The sequence below is a fragment of the Bemisia tabaci genome, chromosome 1 (assembly GCF_918797505.1).
Source record: "Bemisia tabaci chromosome 1, PGI_BMITA_v3".
NCBI classification, from domain to species: Eukaryota; Metazoa; Arthropoda; class Insecta; order Hemiptera; family Aleyrodidae; genus Bemisia; species Bemisia tabaci.
In genome coordinates, this window is record NC_092793.1 from 90,849,599 (window position 1) to 90,869,394 (window position 19,796).

At 37.4% G+C, this 19,796-nt stretch overlaps 1 protein-coding gene and 1 long non-coding RNA gene across 5 annotated transcripts in view; one reads left to right on the forward strand and one right to left on the reverse strand.

Moving 5' to 3' along the window:
- Positions 1–8,464, forward strand: part of ScsbetaG (Succinyl-coenzyme A synthetase beta subunit, GDP-forming) — a 42,825-nt gene extending 34,361 nt beyond the window's left edge. For all 3 annotated transcript variants that reach the window (XM_072306474.1, XM_072306475.1, XM_072306476.1), the window contains 3 exons: positions 3,860–3,994; positions 4,793–4,921; positions 8,228–8,464. In XM_072306474.1, coding sequence (XP_072162575.1) covers positions 3,860–3,994; positions 4,793–4,921; positions 8,228–8,334 — 371 coding nt within the window. In that variant the 3' untranslated portion in view covers positions 8,335–8,464. The remainder of the gene's footprint in view (positions 1–3,859; positions 3,995–4,792; positions 4,922–8,227) is intronic.
- LOC109040439 (uncharacterized) lies at positions 328–19,285 on the reverse strand. Of its 2 annotated transcripts, none has more exons than XR_011900878.1 (4): positions 18,311–19,285; positions 13,752–13,977; positions 5,603–5,781; positions 328–2,413 (listed from the first exon to the last, which is right to left on the reverse strand). It is a non-coding gene; the product is annotated as an uncharacterized lncRNA (long non-coding RNA). The 2 variants fall into 2 exon arrangements; XR_011900879.1 differs by having other exon boundaries at positions 13,927–13,977; positions 18,311–19,283.
- Between the last annotated feature and the right edge of the window lie 511 nt (positions 19,286–19,796).

The following is a 19,796-nucleotide window of genomic DNA, read 5'->3' on the forward strand; positions in this document are numbered from 1 at the left end:
AAAGTTTGAGTCAGAATTTCAAGAGGAGCATCACCAGGTATTAAAAACCACCATTCCGAAATTGGTTATCGGAGCTCCTCGATATCCTCGCGATTTTATGGTTTTTTCAGGCTTCCTTTGGAAAAAGGTTTGTCTAGGGCAATTGAATTCCCCCCTCACCTTATTTCTTTTTGGATTGATCTCAATTTTTAGTATGTTATTTTCCGGTATGAGGTATAATTTTTCTAAAAATTTTCCTGACAGGGAAAATTATTTCGCTACCATTGCAATGCTGCAAAGTTTCCAAAATACTAATAGATGTGGCAAAAAAATGATGGCATTGGCCTCCTTCCTCTTGGATTGATCTGAATTTTTAGTATGATAATCTCCGTTTTCGTATTAAAGGAAATGACTTCAATCCACTGATCTATCAATTCACTTTTGTTATAAAAACATGCTTTAACAAATTCTGGATATGTTTTTTTCTCTTGGAAATTGTGTTTCATGGGCGACCAAGAAACAATCATCAGTAACGGAGTTATTTTTTGGCTTTTGTGACCAAAAACGAAGTTGAAGTATGTAAGTTTTTGAAGATATTTTTTTAAAAAGTTTGAAAGCTAACAATTTTCCTCCAATCTTTTTTTTCTTCTTTCACTTGAGGTCGACTCATTGTCTACTTTTCTACAAGATCCTTTCCACCCAAAATAAACTAGTCCCGCCAACTATTTAATCTTTTTTTTTATTTAATGCACTTCCAACCTCTCCTATGAAAAGTATTCGAAGAACCTTTATCATCGACTTGAAATCGCGGCACAAGCCCGATGGGGATATTTTCGCGGGGTTATCACCATTTTCAGTGCGAGTTTTTCCCTAGTAGTGCGCCATCGTAAATATGACGCAAATTCGAACAATCGCGGCGGGAATTTCAAATTCAAAATGCGGCGCAAAACTGGACATTTCGTGAAGTCAAATTAACCGAATCAATCACGATTAATTTCTCAAACCGATTACGATTACGATGAAAAAAATTAATCGCGATTACGATTACTGTTCGATTAATCGCACAGGTCTATTTGCTATTGGTCCGATTTTAATCAACTTTTTTTTAATGGATGGTGATTTCTAGGAGGACAATTTTATGTCTGATCAATATTCTTGTTGGACTTAAATTTTTTCTCTCAACTGGGAAAAATTAAAATTTTTTGAATTTTGGCATCCTAAACGACCGACGCGACCCTTCAATGCGCCGTATTCTAGTTGCTGTGCGATCGATTTTAGTCAATTTTTTTATAAGCAGATAAATTCATGGAGAATCAGCTCTTAAAATAAATATACCGTCAACGTGATAATAATTTGTAGGTAGATAATGCCTATCGGGCGAATAAATATGAGTGTTCCGTTATTTAAAGTAGACGTTGGCTTGATTTAGGTTTAATTGAATGCCAAAACCAAATTTGTGTGATGAAAAACAAACCCACAAGAGCAATTTAAGTGAAACGCGACGGAGCGCGTCACACGACGCGTGATCCGTGTGGGGTCGTTGACGCCCTTCACTGTCTTGTAATTAGGTTGTTACTAGATCCATTAAGATCATTTCGTTCTAAGCTCGAAGAAACTGAAGTCAAAGCTTTGCCTCATAGGACAGATATGGAAAAGTACATTTAAGTCGTTCAGTTTCACACCACATCATCTCTGCGTGACCAAAATTAAACCCATGACAGCAATTTCATTTCTTTCACAAAGTTCATTGCATTACTATAGAATATCACAGTGGAACAAAAAAAATGACACAAACATCTGCGAGACGAGATAAGGTGATCCTCATTTATTTTGAGGCGCTGAATTTGGAAATGACCTCTTAATACTATCTTATGTTCAGCATTCAATGTATACACAAAGTATTTGTATAAAAATTTTGATTTGTTCAACACTAAATTTTTCAGAACAGTGAGTTCTCTCGGACTTAACTACCTAATGTGTTATGACAAATTGTTTTTGAATGATACATTTCTGCATTTTGCAGATCTGAAAGTATAACTTACTTACTTATTGGTGTCATGAGTGATGTTAATATGAGTTGTTTTTTCTTTGTAAATAGAAACTCTAAAAATAATTACTAAAAGGGCTTGAAACATCTCAATATTATTGTCCTAAACATTATCATCGCCTCTTTGATCATTGCCAGCCAGGTTGGCCTAGCGGTCAGCGCGTCTGACTCTAGACCAATAGGTCCCGGGTTCAAATCCCGGTGGTGGCCACAAATTGTCAAGGAACTGACGTGTGGATCTGCAGAAACAGATTCGACTCGGCCTTAATCCCTGAAAATTTGAAAGCCGGAGCATGGATGTCCCTATTGCGCTGTTGATTAAGGACATTAAATCTCTGTCTATAGTTGGCTGTAGACCTCTGAGAAGAGAGGTATAAGCCATTAAACCTAAAAAAAGAAAAAATGTATCATTACTCCAACCTATCAATTACTGGAGTCTTGCAAAATTTCCTAGAAGTTTTTTTAGGGACCGATGATAATATTACACACAGCTGATTGCTGTTTAATAAATATCATTGATTGATTTACTCATTAATTACTTGAGGTTGGTTGTTTAACGATCATTTAAGGGTGGATTTCAGCTATTGGGAGAAAATATGGGAAAGACGTGTAACTGGTTGCTCAAAACTTTCAATTATAATATTTTCTCTTGATGTTTGGTTTTTTGCGTAGAAGCAGGTCACACCAACCACGAAAAAATTCCTCAGGAGATTTGAATAACCCTAAACCTTTTTTTCAACGTGCTGAACAGTGAAAATGCCAGTTTTTTGACGTGTAACTTGGAGGTAACCAATGTATCAAGTCGTTATACAAATAAACCAGGACCTTTTGCGAGCTTTGTCTAATTTTTTTTTAAGTCTTGAATGTATAATGTTTGATATAATATTCATTGAAACACCAGAAAACTATATTATTCAATTTAATTTAAGACTTGATGCGTGTAACTCAATATTATGTCAGTTTGGTGACGCTATGCGTTTCAGTTTGTGGCCACTCAAGATATTGTGCTTGTGTGCAGATTAAGGCATGACTGAGTGCGGAAAAGGAGAACTAACAGACGTGCACCGGATAAGTCCACATATTTCTTCCAATTTCAGCATAATTTCAGTTTTTTCCATGATTTTTGGAGTGTCTCACTTATTCAATGTCACTTTGGTGACGCTGTTTTCCATCAAAACTTTTGGTGGAGTATGCAAGGAATATGTAAGCAAATATTTTTTTCTTACATCTACAGGTGGTCTCTCGACCTAACCTCAATGATTAGTTTGATTTTGTTACTGTAAATTGGCAGAAAAAATTAATAACAGCAAAATATCAGTTTGGTGACGTCACCAAACCTGACATGTCCAAACCAAACTGACATGTTAGGCTTGGTAAAGAAAAATAATCGTAAAGATAATGCGATGCAAGTAATTAAATCCTATAGCACAGAGCTTTAAGATAACAGAAAAGTAGTTTGTAGCTTTATATGGCCAAATCACTTTTTAACTTTTTTTCAGAATCATTTTCTCCCATTAGCTGAAATCCACCCTTAAGCAGAATTTTCTGTCAGTAGTTGACACAGGCCATTAGTAATTTTATTAATACTATGACAATAATATTCTTAGCCTCTGCAAGTGGGGAAAATGTATGGAATGTATGTGCCTTCACAGGATGAGATCAATTGAATCTGTAGCAATTTTTGAACAGATTCTGCTCGAAGCACAGATTGGGTGAAAGTGACTTATCTGTTAAAAATTTCTGCATAGGATTTTGAAGTCAAATTAATTTGTGCCTCACAACACCTAGCATTGGTTTCTTTTTACATCCTTTATGATGCCTATTTTGTTTTAGTAAATGGTGCTGGCTTGGCCATGGCTACAATGGACATCATCAAGTTGCATGGTGGAGAGCCTGCAAATTTTTTGGATGTGGGTGGTGGGGTCACTGAAAATCAGGTTCTCAACGCATTTAGTATATTGACCTCTGGTTTGTATTTCTACTTCTTTTAATTCTCACTTTATCATGACAGAAACATTTGATTTTCCCCTCCATGTTCAAATATTTTCCATTTTTTATGTCCAAAAACGCATTTTAGGACCATTCTTTCAACATGGAGGTCAAACAAGCACAGTATTTGTAAGGAAAGTTTGAATTCGGATTCTGTGGCCCGTGTGATGATTGTGGTTGTACGAAAAGTACTACCTAATAAATAAAGTCTATCAATTTTGCAGGAAACCGCTTTTTTTTATCACTATTGACCGGACTAATGGGTGAAAAACAGAGAGGGAGGCGATGCTGCTCAAAAACCAGGTTCCACCCAGGAGAAAGGGCTTAAAATCTGCTTACCAAATTCAATGCTAGATTTTTAAATTCCCAATAAAAAAAGTGTAATTCAAAGGGGTCTGTTTATTGGAAATTTAAGCTCCGGTATGGATCCTTTGCTGCATGCTGTTGGTTATTGACACAATGTCTTTACATATGCTAAAATGTTTGTTTCATTGGAAGTAGCCCGTTCCTGTCGTTCATTCATTTGGAAACACACTATGATCAATGAGTGACTCTTTGTCTTCCCTCTTTCCCTTCGCACTCAATACAATCCAGGTTGGATAGGATTGAAACGGGGGAGGGGGGGGGGGACTATGTTCACACAGTGATTATTTTTGGGAATGCATTATAATGACAATTAGCCTGCAGACAACTAGCCTGCAGCCAACTAGGAAAAATGAATAAAATAAAAATGATTCTTGAGTCAAATTCCAATCGAACTTTGTGTTAATCTTTCAGATTCAAAAGTTAGATCCATCTTGGTCAATGTTTTTGGAGGAATTGTGAACTGTCGCACCATTGCTGCAGGTGTGATTGGTGCCGCCAAAGAAATGGGATTGAATATTCCTTTGATCGTTAGATTAGAAGGTTTGTGTATATTTAGCGGTCACATCTTTCTCTTAAATTACCTACTCAAAAAGAGAACACATGGTCACACAAGAATGACAGTGTACAGATGTTCTTTTTTTGTTCAGAGGTTAGGTTGAGGCTTAATCTCTCTCTACTCTCCCCCTTGTGCCCCCCCACCCCTCTTTTTATATAGCACCTCATGAGTGTAGTGTATACGGCTGCAATAGTAGTGAGATCATGTAAAACATTGCTGAAGGTTTAATATTGCCAATTCTAAAAAATATCAACTATTTTCAAATTTTGTGAACTTTATTCCGCTCCTCTGAATTTTTTTTTCCATTTCTGTTGCCAATTCATTACAAATGATTGAGGCATAACGTGGTCTCTTGCGAAAACCATATTTTGATAAAAAGCATTTGAAGTTTTAAAACCATGCAATTCAAAGAGGAATGAGTAAATTGCGATCAATTTGGCTTGTAAGTAGGGAAGGCTTTGATCTGAATTTTTTTTTATCAATGTGCTGTTTCAGAATAGCACAAACAGAAGGTGCTCTGAGGGCTGTTATATATATACATAAAATGACGATTTGAGCCCATTTAACCTCTCCTAAACCGTCCATTTTTGAGATGTATGAATGGAAATGGCATAAAATTCGTGAATTATGCCGTTCAAGATATTTTGAGTTTAAATTGTTATTACCTGTACCTGGTGCAGGGAAAGCTGGTGGAGGGAAGCAGTGGGGAAACCCCAGGAACTGCAATGCACTGCTCCACGTTTTGTCTCTGCTTTTAACTGGTATATTGCACCATGCGCCATCTCCAAATGCATCAATGTGACTTCTCTGCAGCGCAGATTTTTTGTTGGCATATCTCATTGTGCTATCAGATCATAACCAAATTTAGTACACTTTTTCTTCAGGATATGAAAAATCAATTAAGCTGTTCTCTGCATGAAAGTTTGATCTCAGGCAAAGTTCTTTGGCAAGTTTCAAAATATTTTAAGAAATTTCATGACAAAAATTTTCAAGAAATGTTCCATCTCTGATAGTTAACCTTCTTCTTTTCTCATCAGACACCGCGACAAGCCATTTGCAACGTGGTCCTGAACATTCCTTATTGAGTTTCTTACAATTGATTTTTCAGATCAAATTAAATTGATTCGAATAAATCAAATTTGAGTGTGACTTAGCATTATGGTTCAAGTATGCAAGGTTCAACTACAGTGCATATAAAAATATGTTTACAAAGTAGTGAAAAAAAGAATCATCACAATGCTATAAAAAACTTCACACACCTGGAAACTCTAATGAAGTAATACAAGCTTTCTGCAAAAAAAAAAAAACAAACGAAGTGGTTATCTAGCGGTACGGAAGCAAGGAATAAAATGTTATTCGGCGGTGGGTACTGTCGGCGGTACAGTACCGTCGAATAAAACCTAATTTGGCGGCACAGGACCCTGACTAGAAAATCCTCTAGGTATTGCTATGCTGGTGCCTTTATCGGATAACTTTATGACTTCTAACCAGAAAATTTCCTACCGCTAAGGTGCCTTTACCAGATGACTTTTAACCGCTAACTGGAAAACTTCCTACCGCTAAGGTGACTTTACTGGGTGACTTTTTAACCACTAACCGGAAAATTTCCTATTGCTAAGGTGCCTTTACCAGATGACTTTTAACCGCTAACTGGAAAACTTCCTACCGCTAAGGTGCCTTTACTGGGTGACTTTTTAACCACTAACCGGAAAATTTCCTATTGCTAAGGTGCCTTTACCAGATGACTTTTTAACCGCTAACGGGAAAACTTCATACCGCTAAGGTGCCTTTACCAGATGACTGTTTTACCGCTAACTGGAAAACTTCCTACCGCTAAGGTGCCAACAGTAGGTATACATGCTGCAGGTAACATTATAATGCTAGGCACATCAGGCCGAATGTATATGCACTTAGGTAATTCAGTGCTTTGATGTCCACGTAAAATGTAACTGTTCTCCGTATGCACTTCAAAATTTCTGCAGATAAATGTACTTAAAAATTTTACGAATATTGCAATATTGTATTGCTATTACATGCAGTCAAGAACTTGACGAAAACACGACTGATCAGGGAAAAGGTGCAAAATTTTTATGGTAGTCTGAAACTACGAAGCCGGTTTCTGACGTGAGCACTGGTGGGTCATAGATTTTAACGCGTCCAAGATTTCTTTGTTTACATAATTTCACCAATAATACCAATAGATCACTGTAAATGGTGTTTGCTTGCTCATCCGGTGGAAGAATCTTACTGATAGAAAATTTTCTGGTTAGCGGTTAAAAATTTATCCGGTTAAGGCACCTTAGCAGTAGGAAATTTACCAGTTAGCGGTTAAAAAGTCATTCGGTAAAGGCACCTTAGCTGTAGGAAGTTTTCCGGTTAGTGGTTAAGAAGTCTCCAGTAAAGGCATCTTACCGGTAGGAAATTTTCTGGTTAGCAGTAATAAAGTTATCCGGTAAAAGCACTTTAGCGGCAGGAAATTTTTTGCTTAGCGGTCACAAAGACAGAGCACTAAAAGCAAAAAATGAAGCTACTTTTCAACCACCTCTACTATTGGCTAGAGGATTGGCGGCGAAATCGGGACAAGTTTGAAATTCAAATGTAGGGCGAGATCTGAATAAAATTGCGTAAATGAAGTATTCTAGGTTGGTTTTTGTCCAAATTCACTTACCTACATTTATTTTTTTAAACTTCAGGTCATTTTTGGTCCGTCATGGACCGATTAATTTCATTTGGGAGTAATCGTCAACTAGGACTGTAACGGCCTATTTGAACTGGCAGGACCACCATGAGCAGAAGAAAAACTACTTAAATTTATCTGAGATCCTTGCTTGTTACCGAGCCAAAATAGGTGTATTATACCGAGTCACTGTCCCAACTTTATTTATTTGTTTGCCTTAGTGACTTAAAACGAGTTTCGAAGAAGAAATGAGGAAAAAACAAGAGGACAAGTTCAAATCAAATTTCCGTTTGCCGCCATGGATTCCCGCGCTCATTTACGCATTCACACAAGCGCCCAGCGCCAAACCTGGCTTCACTTTTTCCCCGTGCTTTTAGATACGAGCACTCCGTCTTTGTGCAGGCACCCTGGCACCTTGCGGCACCCTTTCTCCATATATCTGAAACTAATGAAGATATGCTCTTGCTAAGTTCACCTTTGAACAGAGAATGCTTCACTTAGTATTGTTTCATGTTTAAGTCGTAATTTTTTTTTTTTTGCTCATAAGGCGTTTTTCCTTAGCATAGCAACAAAGGCCCTTGTAGATAACACCCATTTATTTGTACCGTTTCAGGTACCAATGTTCAAGAAGGGAAGCAGCTACTTGAGTCTTCAGGTTTGCCTATTCAGTTCGCAGATAATTTAGATCAAGCTGCTCTCAAAGCAGTGTCAAGTGCTTAGTGCTTCAATTTTTTATTGTTTCTTTCGTTTTTTACTTTTTTGTACTCTTACTTACCTATCGATTATTGTTTCTCTGTTTAGCCCTTCTCTCAAATCAAAATTCTATTAAGAAGTGTATTTTTCAACAAAACTGCCTTGTTATTTTCACTGGACTCGATTTTTAGCTTGTTCCGTGAGACATGCAAATGTTTTACCTAAAAGACATTCATCAGAAGTGGCAAAGCTGTTAAAAAACATGTAGTAATGAGATTCGTTTTTTGGTATTGAATATGTAAAATCCGAATCCAACCATTTTAATGAACAGTTAGTGTGGAATTTGCGATAATTATTAAAAGACCCCGCACACTCCTTATGACGATGTGTGCCATGATCTATTTTTCTCTTTTTCATTGCATTGAACTCGTCTTTTGAAGCTGATCAAAAGTCATCATTGCACCAAGTAAAATTAAAACTCAGCCATTATAATAGACAAACATGCAAGATTTGGCCTGATGCAATTCTGTGAAAAGGACCCCACACACTTCTTATGGGGATGTGTGCCTCGATCGATTTCCCATTTTTATATTGCAATAAACTCTTCTATATTTGCTGATCGGAAGTCATCAGTGCACCAACTTTCTATAAGGCACTGTTTTCACACAATCTGTGGTTGAAGTTTCTATAATTTCTTGAATAAGGGATAGCAATGAAAAACTGGAAAGATCCCTTTACCATTCTGCACTTGAGGACGGTCAAAGAAAAAACAAGGAAAACAGGAACATCAATGCATCTAGGTAAATGGTGATCAGGAGCCACTACTGTGTCGAGCGGCAGTTTTATCTCGGATTTTGCAGGCCTTTTCGTTGCACCATCCAAATCAATTTCTCTCTCTCCCGGCCTCTCTTTCTTGGGTCTCAAACTGACTGGAGTTTTTATTGTTGATAGATAGCCCATTCTGTAGTGTCAGAAGAAGAAGGGATCTTTTCGACCCTTCATTACCAAGCTGTCCTCTCTCATTCAAGGAATTATTGAAACTTCAACCATGGATCGCGCGAAAACGGTGCCTGTAGAAAGTTGGTGCAATGATGACTTCCGATCAGCAACTATAGACGAGTTTAATGCGATATTAAAATGGGAAATCGATTGTGGAACACATCCCCATAAGGAGTATGTGGGGTCCTTCACACAGAATTGTATCAGGTCATCTCTTGCTGTTTGTTTATTATAATGGCTGAGTAGCTTAGCCGATTTCAAGGGTATAGTCAGGGAGAAATACTGTTTGACCCGGGGTAAATTGCATAACAAACTCTTCCTATGTAAACATCATCAGTAAGTCCTTCTGGACCACAAACCAAACGTTTACCACGGTCCGACCCCTGAATAACCCCCAAAATGCATAAAATTCAAAATGGCCATAATAAGGCCGTATGGGATTTTGGTATTTTAAAGTGTTCTTGTAGTGTCTTGTGAGGTATCATTTGCTGCGTAATTTTGGTTCCAGATTTCATATATGAAATCAAAAAAGCTCCCGAGTCCAAAGGGGTGCCCCAAATCCAAGATGGCGGCCAAATTTGAAAGGCAGGAGGGTCAGTTTTAACTTATACCAGGGTGTCGAGCATTAGGATTTTCCCGATTCTTGCAGGATTTGAGGTCAATCAGAATTTAATCCCGATTTCATCAGGATTTAGAGACCCTAGTAGCGCAAAGACGTAAAATTTACAAAAAAAAATCGTAATAAAAGTCGTAAAATAGACCAAAAGTGATTCTATACCGATGCAGTCTTTTTTCCAAGAATAATCCGTAAAGAGTAAAAGATTTTTTATGTTAAAAGATTAAGTTTCTTTACGTAAAAAGTTATGCGCAAAAAAACTCCAGCCTCCTAAAATTGATGAAAATGATAAATCGTAAAGAAAATAATAGACTTTTTGCTATCTGGATCTGTCGTCATATAATTCTCCTTGAGATCAACTTTCAAATTATTATCTACGTGTCGGGTATTGAACCTGGGACATGCCTATCAAGAATCGAATGCGCTACCTACTGAGCAAACGAGGCTTCTGTATGAGAGGGGTGAATTTGCGCTGTATAAGTGAATATTTTTATTGTTGAATGTGCGAGAGAAGCAATTGCTAAATATTTTATGAATTTGGAAAAACTGGATAAGGGCAAAAACTAATATTTATCATGGATATTTTAAAGATAGTATACCTATTTTCAAAAGTACCTTTGTTGTTCATGAATATGTGAATAAAAGTATGTAGGTACACTTTAATAATTTGTCCCCCTTTTTTTCTTTTTCTTTTCTTAAATTTTATTATAATATGCATCAATTTTTATTATAACATGCATCAATTTTTATAAGAATGTCTGAACTATTTTAATAAAGATGAGTTATTAAAATCTTCTTGAACTTTTAAAAACTCTGGTGTCTTCGTTCAGAACAATATGCTTTTGTATCCAGTTTTCAGGCTATACTTTTTTTACAAGAAATCTTCAGGGGACATTAGAATTTTTTGCTTAATTTTCTTGTAATAAAAACTACAAAGGTATTTCCTGTTCGGTCAATTTAGCGAATTTTCAGTGCAGACATTCTCCCCCAATTCTCTGGGTGTTCCCAATACTTTTTAAATTAAAAATAGATGCTCAAAGAGGTAAAAAAGAAACATAGTGATTTTTTACGTCAAAAAGTCAGAAAAAAATTCAGTGACGACAGTTTTGAACGTAAAAATCATAGTTTCAAAACGAAAAAAATTTGTATTCCTTGAATTTCTTTCTGACCTTTTTTTTACGTACAAAATCTATGATTTTTTACGTATTTAATTTTTTTTCTGCATTTTTTTCCTAATTTTCATATGTAAAAATTGCGAATTTTTTATGTAAAGATGTCAATTCAATCCCCCAATTTTTGTTTTACGTCTTTGATCACAAATTTTTTATGTTAAGTTCTCCGACTCTGATTTTTTACGAGTTCTTTTATGTACATCTTTCGTACTCGTAAAATTTACCGGTTTTAATTTTTTTTTTTTTTTTTTTTTTTTACGAATTGTATTACAAGATGTGCTACTAGGGAAAGTCGTCTGTCCAATCCGATTTTTTTATCGAGCTATTTTTGTGAAGTTACATTTGCTTAATTTTTCTCTGCCAAAAATCAGTATTTGATCAGGATGTGGGAAAATTATGAAATCAGTATTTAGCAGTCAAAAATTAGGAAAAATCAGGATTCCCCAAAACAAAGCAAAAACTAGACACCCTGTTTTCACGTGACTGGGCAAGAGAGGTATCAGTTCCTATGTTTAAATTTGGTCGCAAATTTCATATGTGAGGTCCAAACAGCTCCCCGGTTAAAAGGGATGCTCTTAATCTAAGATGGTGGCTAAATTTGAGAGGCAGGAGGGTGCATCTTTTTTAGATTTTTACAAAAAGTTATGTAAAAATTCCTATGTAGGTAATTTTGGTTGTAGATTTCATGTATCAAGTTGAAATAGCCCCCCAGTTGAAGGGGCTGCTACAAATCCAAGCTAGGCGGCTAAATTGGAAAGGCGTACGGCAGCATTTGTTTTAAGAAAAAAAATCTCAATTACCATGGCAAGGAAGGTGGCCATTTCCGTGTATATTTGGGCAACGAGTCTAAATGAAGCGTAAAGAAATTAATTTTACATAAAAATGAGATGTGTCATGCAAGATGGTGACCATCCTAGCGGTTCAGGGTATGAGGAGAATTTAAAAGGAGCACCTAATGAGTGATTTTCACTCATTTTTCAATTCATTAATTCTCAATCAGGTTGAGGATATTAAACGTGACTTATACCTTCTCTAGTCAATTTAGGAGAAAATCTGAATCAGCCTGCTGATTAGAATTCTGAGTCAGGCACATCAGGATCTCCTACCTGTGGGCAGTTTTTATAGTTGAAGTCTTCAAAACTTCTGTGGAAACCTGAGGACGACCTTACAAGTATACCGCATGGTGTCAAACCCTCTCTTAATATCACACCAGAAGATTTTAAGCAGCTATTCTGGAGCTGAAGGCAAGTCTGTTAAAAATGGAGTGAAGCCCGTTTTCATTCATTTATTCCCACTGAAAAGCATCCAGATTAGCTTTCCGTTCACTGTTGGATTCGAAAGTAGCTCCTAAATTGATGGTGCTTTACGGCTGTAAATATTGGAGTTACCTAATTTCTATACTTGCGATGAAGATTTTGGAAGCTGCAGCTTCTTGCTTGTAAACATGATGACGGACGTCTTTGAGAGTCTCATTTTTTGGCACCTTAGAGCAATGTGTGTTAATGTTAACCTTTATGTGGTATTGTATGAGCCGAACGGCAAAGAAAACGGACAATGTTTACTTAGCCTATTTGTGCTTATTTCCCATGAGTCGATAGTCTTTCTAGAATATTCTTTTTCTTGCGAAGCGAATCATTAATGGAAAAATAATTCACATTGTTCGGGAGCAGATGATACTTATAAGGTTAGTGCTATGAAATTTATCATACAATTGGAATTATAATTGAATGTATTTATATCGATCTTTGTTTAACAGTTTTATTTTTTTTTTTTTTTAAAGATAACTTTGATTTATTATTTTGGTTACAAGTTAACAGTTTTATTGCATCTGCAATAGGTTGTGTAATTCATATAACTGAAACTTTGTTCAGGCCTTTTCATGATTGAGAATAATTAATTATCTTACGTTCTAAGAAGATAAAAAAACATTGTAAGCAGCACTATACAGGGTGATCCAAATGTCCAGCCCCCCCCCCCCCCTCTCTAACTTTTGAACGGTTCGAGATAGAAAAATGAAACTTTGGGAATGTTCCTATCTCAAAGGGTACCATCTTCCGGGGGGGAGGGGGTGTCAAAATTTTGGTCCCTCATCTGGGGGGCCTACTTTTCTTTTTTTCAAATGACAATCCCTATCTTGTGATATCTCATTCGAAAGAGCATAAAAAACTAAGAATCTTGACGCAAACTGCAGATCAATATCTTAATTTTTGACCGAGTTATGATAGGTCAAAAATCAAATTTGACCTATTTTCGACAAATCATAACTCTTGTTCAAATTTTCGTAGAGAAAAAAATAAAACGGGAAAATTTATTAAAGTGTGTTCGCTTTTAAGTAAAAAATACAGAAATCACTTCGAACTAATTTTCGGGGGGGGGGGGGGGGTTCGGACCACCAAATACGTCAATTCAAAGGTCAGAGCCATCTTTTTTATAAGGGATTTTACACTGAAAAATACTTTTTTTCAAATAAATCCACTTCCCGGAAAATGTGTAATTTCTAGAAAAAAAAGTCCGAGGTCATGTTCGGCTTTAGCAGGAAAAATTGAGTGGGAAAAGTTGAATTGGACACCCTAAAAAAATGTGAAAAAATGTGTGAAAAACGGGAAAAATTTGAGTAATTCACGTAAAAAAGAGGATATTCAAGTAAAACTCGGTACCCTGGAAGATTTGTGAATTTCGACGAAGAAACAGGTAATTTCTTAACTCAGCGGCCGATCGTCTGAAGAAGTATAGGAGCCAGTCATTTTCTGCACTTTCCTGTTACATTGATTTTACGTAGGTAAGAAATGTCCTGATAGTGAATTTTGTAGACTCAGCCGTTTTGCTACCTACCGTAGAGGTCTTCATCTGGCGAGATGCACGCGTGGCGCTCCAACACAATACCTACACATCAAAAACATATATTACAAGTTGATCGTTTGTTTCCCAAGAATTTTCCCGAAAAACCCTGTTTTTACGAGAAAGTCGATTTTCCGCGAAATCCCGATATAATGGAGCAATTTTGTCATATCATTTTCGGACTCAGCGTTAAAAAACAGAAAAAAACAGCCGTCCCATGTTGAGGTTTATTCCCTGATCATTGAGTTTTCCCCGAAAAACCTTCTTTTTTACAAAAAAATCGATTTTCCGGAAAATCCTGATGGAATAGAGAAACATGAAAAGCATTTCCGGACTCAGCGTAAAAATGTACCTATGCATTATGTTGAGCTTTGTTTCGGATGCAGACCCATGTAGGTAATTATTTGAGATTTATCACCGTCATTTTACCCTTTTTATAACGTTTTCTAGATGTTTCAGTTAGAGTACCTGTATAGCGAGAGTATGGACAGATGTGAAACTCCGAAAATACATCAGGCCTTCACCGATGCTTCTACGAATAAAATTAGGGCCCAGAAATGCAGCCAACCTATGAATTTCAATTATCCAGAACGATTTACTAATACTATTGTTACGAACCGTCGTTTATTAAGCACGTGTTTGACTCAGTTTTTGCATAAATTTACTCAATTTCACGGAAGAACGCTCATTTCTGTACATTCTTGGCCATCATGGTTAGAATTGGAATCTGCAGACTGGCAGTGAAATTTTGTGCGTTAGAAGTTGGTTAAAAGGGTGGCTGCACTTTTGGGCCCTAAGCCCTCCATGAAGCGATCTGTCCATACTCTCGCTATACAGGTACTCTAGTTTCAGTTAGAGTCCCTTTATACCTAGAGTCCCTTTATACCCAGAGTTAAGACAACTCACTTTTGGTTGGGCTGGAAGTGGCCTAAAAAAAAATCCAATTCTGATTGGTTCTCGCTCATGGAGGCCGAAACGAGTGCACCAAGATGGCGGTACCTCGAATGTGAACAAGAATAATGAAAATATTACCTAATTGTGGTTTATCAAGAGTAAGTTGTTATTTCCATCGGTCCAAAATGAAAATAGATTAAGAAATTATTCACAAACCAAACTCATTCTCTTTTTAATTGATTGATTTGTTGATGTTGTTGTTTTTGTGTGACAGACATCGCAGGATTCCTGATCCTTATCCCTCAATATCGTTCGTTAGGGTGCACTCGTTTCGGCCTCCATGGCCAGCCAAGGCCGGCTGCCAGTCAGCTGATAATCGAGTTGTCTTAACTCTGGGTATAAAGGGACTCTATTTATACCCAGAGTTAAGACAACCAGAGATGGAAAATTTCATGAAATTTATTCGAGTGAAATTTCACGCGTGAAATTTCATGAAATTTCATGAAATTTCACGAAATTTCATGAAATTTATTGAAACTTTTGAGGATACATTCAAGAGGCCAAGAAACGCCTAGAAACGGTGATTCTCGATATTGAGATTTTTCAGCCCCCCCTGACCTAACCTAACCTCACCACCCACTCTTCCAGCAGCTCAGTTTTTTATCACGAAGATTTCGGTGTCATGTCAGATGTCACTTATGTAAGTCATGGGTCCTTAATTTTCGTAAGTAATGCATCATTGACACTTGAGTGCCTCCGCTCCACCACAAGAACAATTTCCTCCACGCGTCGGCATGAAAATACTAGTTTTTTTATGAGGGGGGGGGGGGACTTTTTTATACCAAAATGAAGCCGAGCACGGCTTTTCGGCTTTTTCGCCATTATTCACATCTCTGAAAACATAAAAGTACTAAAGTAAAACGTTTCTAAAAGGGTGTGATGTTCTTATAATCTTGTCCACGGCCACGGGCCACGCGATTTGCTGGGTACATGTCTGTTTACATTTGGTTTGGAGGTTAGGTTAGGGCTAACTTTCTCTAAAACCCCCCTTGTGCCCCCTCCTTTGGGTGTAGCATCTCATTAGTGGGCCATATTCTGCTGCATCAGCAGGAGGATCATCTGAACCGTTTCCGAGGCTTAGTAACAATATTTCTTTGAAAAATCAACAAATTTCAATTTTTTTGAAATTTATTCGGGCCTTGTGAAATTTCGTGAAATTTCATGAAATTTCAAAACGTGAAATTTCACTTTCCATCTCTGAAGACAACTCGATTATCAGCTGACTCGCAGCCGGCCTTGGCTGGCCATGGAGGCCGAAACGAGTGCACCCAAACGAACGATATTGAGGGATAAGGATCAGGAATCCTGCGATGTCTGTCACACAAAAACAACAACATCAACAAATTGATCAATTAAAAAGAAAATGAGATTGGTTTGTGAATAATTTCTTAATCTATTTTCATTTTGGACCGATGGAAATAACAATTTACTCTTGATGAACCACATTTAGGTAATATTTTCATTATTCTTGTTCACATTCGAGGTACCGCCATCTTGGTGCACTCGTTTCGGCGTCCATGAGCGAGAACCAATCAGAATTAGATTTTATTTTAGGCCACTTTCAGCCCAACCAAAAGTGAGTTGTCTTAACTCTGGGTATAAAGGGACTCTACGTCAAAGTAGATTCCCTTTATACCCAGAGTTACGACAACTCACTTTTGGTTGGGCCAGGATTGGGCTGAAAGTGGCCTAAAAAAAATCCAATTCTGATTGGTTCTCGCTCATGGAGGCCGAAACGAGTGCACCAAGATGGCGGTACCTCGAATGTGAACAAGAATAATGAAAATATTACCTAATTGGGGTTTATCAAGAGTAAATTGTTATTTCCATAGGTCCTAAATGAAAATAGATTAAGAAATTATTCACAAACCAATCTCATTTTCTTTTTAATTGATCACTTTGTTGATGTTGTTGTTTTTGTGTGACAGACATCGCAGGATTCCTGATCCTTATCCCTCAATATCGTTCGTTAGGGTGCACTCGTTTCGGCTTCCATGGCCAGCCAAGGACGGCTGCCAGTCAGCTGATAATCGAGTTGTCGTAACTCTGGGTATAAAGGGACTCTACTTTGACGAAAACGAGCGTAAAATCCCCGGAGCCTCCGCGGGGATTCGAACCCCAACCACTACGGTGGAAGGCCAGCACATTGCCACCATGCTATGGCCACTATATGACCATCGAGTACGAATTGAAGCCTCTTATACATGGATCGGCGCTTCGCAACCTTTCAACTTACGTCTTTGCGTTGACTGACACCAAGTTTTCATTGGAATTTTTTTTTTTTTTTTTTTTTTTATTTTTTTTATTTTTTTTTATTATTATTATTATTTTCCCTCCTCTGTATTTTATTTCATACCTTGAAATACGGTTGGTAAAATAAGGTTCTATCGGTAATCTCATCATTCTGTCTCTGTAAAATTACCAATAATAGTGAGATGGCAAAGTTACCGATGGACCTTGGTAAAAACGCCAATATATTTTATCGGCTGTGGTAGAATTACCGAGATAAAATGGTAAAGTTACCGGGAATTGATTTTCACTTTTTCACAACCAATGAGAGCAAAGCAGCTAGAAGTGAGGTTAGAAATCTTGTTAACAAATGTACACAACAGTCGTAACAATCCTCTGAGGACGTTCCGATTAGAGTACCTAAGGTGAGATTGGGTAACTGGGCAGGAGTTCGGAGAAAAATGTCAAAATTCCAACTTCATGATTTTTTTCCCATCATTATATTGACAGTGGAGGCTACTTTTAAATTTTTTTAGTAAGTACAACACCTTGTCTAAATGTAGGAAGAGTCAAAAGTCGAATTTCATCTTTCAATTTTTTCCCACAAATTTTCAAAAATTTCCCGTTTTTTTCACCCAGTTACCCAACGTCGTGGGGTAACTGGACTACCCCCCCCCCCTTAATTTTTGAGGGGGGCTTTATTTTTAATTCTCATTGGCCACAAGGTGATGTCCTGCTCATGAAGGTTTAAGAAAATGTCATTTGAATGTATATAAACATGTTTAAGTGGTTAAGAATGATGTCGTAACAGTTAGCGGCAAAAATGTAATTGAGTAATGCTTAAGTTATGCTATAATTGACTTAAGTTAGAAGTTCAGAGTGCTGGGAACCCTGATTATTGGTCTTTGGCACTTAAAAGTCCACAATAGTCAATTAGTTTTGAAATTTTCAGAAGTAAACAAACACCGAAGCACAGCAACCTTGCAATGGGTACCTGGCCAGGTGCCACCACTGCCACCTGCCCAGTTACCTTGGGGTGGGTGCCCAGTTACCCCACAAAGGGAAAATTTTCAAGGTAACTGGGCATCAACCCTTTGCAGCCAGTATTTTCATCCAATTACGTTGTAATTACTCACGCATTACACAAATACATCATACATGAAGAAGAATTGTCAAAGTTGAATAAAATACTTGCTGGGAGTGAGATATGAGGCTCTTTTCGGGACCACCTCTGGCGTTGTTTGCTGTACAATTTTCGGCACTTCACCATTCACCATAAAATTTTTTTTTGAAGTTATGTTTACATGTTCTAGATGGTTTACGTCATAATGAAGGTATGCTTAGAGTCCCTTTATACTGAGAGTCAAGACAATTCGGCTCATGGATGTCACAAACGGGAATAAAGATTACAGAAATTGAACGTTTTTCGTAATCTTTGATCGGCCCATTCTCAAATGCCTTTCTCCGTTCCTCCTCTCATTCCGTTTGTTCCTTGCCGAACCCGTAATTCCCTGGTCCATTCCAGATTATAATCTTTGCAATTGGTGAAAATGTAATCTTTATTCCCGTTTGTGACACTGTGGAGGCCTAAAATACGGGAACCAATCAGAAATGGATTCAAATTGTCTTGACTCTCAGTATAAAGGGACTCTAGGTATGCTAACAGTGAAAACAATTTTTGCACTAATCTGGTAGAAATACAGAGAGTACTGCTCAGTTACCCTACCGCCCAGTTACCCAACCTCACCTTATATTGATAGAGTATGGCCCAAAGACATAAAGACGGAGTGCTCGTATCTAAAAGCACGGGAAAAAAGTGAAGCCTGGTTTGGCGCTGGGTGCTTGTGTGAGTGTGTAAATGAGCGCGGGAATCCATGGCGGCAAACGGAAATTTGATTTGAACTTGTCCTCTTGATTTTTCCTTATTTCTTCCTCTAAACGTGTTTTAAATGCCTAAAACGATTATATTAAGAAAGTTCGGTCTGCGTCCTAATATAATACACCTACTTTTGCTCAGTAACAGGCAGTAATCTCAGATAAAGTTAGTTTTTCTTCTGCTCATGGTGGTTCTGCAGGTTCAAACAGGCCGTTACAGTTCTAGATGACCGTTACTCCCAAATGAAATTAATCGGTCGACGACGGACCAAAGCTCCGTCGTGTATAGACGAATTTAGTGCGACGTCACATCTCGATTTAATCTCGATATCTCGAAAGTCGAAACGTGCCGCAACAAACGAACATATAGGAATCTGCGGGATTTAGGCACAGATTAGTCCAGATCGCTAACATCGGCGGAAGAGCGTGAGAAGCTTTGTGAGCGCCATTGGCGGGAAAATCCATGGGCATTTAAAACTAGGAACCAAAACTGAAATTTTGGCTATTTTCAGCAGATTTTCGGCGGGAGAATACTTCTTTTTCAGATTTTTGTGGGACGAAACGTTCCGAAGAATTCAAGAATTAGTTTCTCAGTAGAATTTATGTGGTTCAATATTTCCAGATTAAATAATTAAGGGGGAAATAAATAAAGAAGGAGAATTAATTAAAATACGAGTAAACAAGGCTAAAAATTATTGAAACTCTAAAAGGTAAGACGTTTCGAGCTGCTTCCAGCTCATTTTCAGCTGCAAAAACACATAAAAACAAGTAAAAAATTGAGTGGCGACCTGACCTCAGCCGTTATC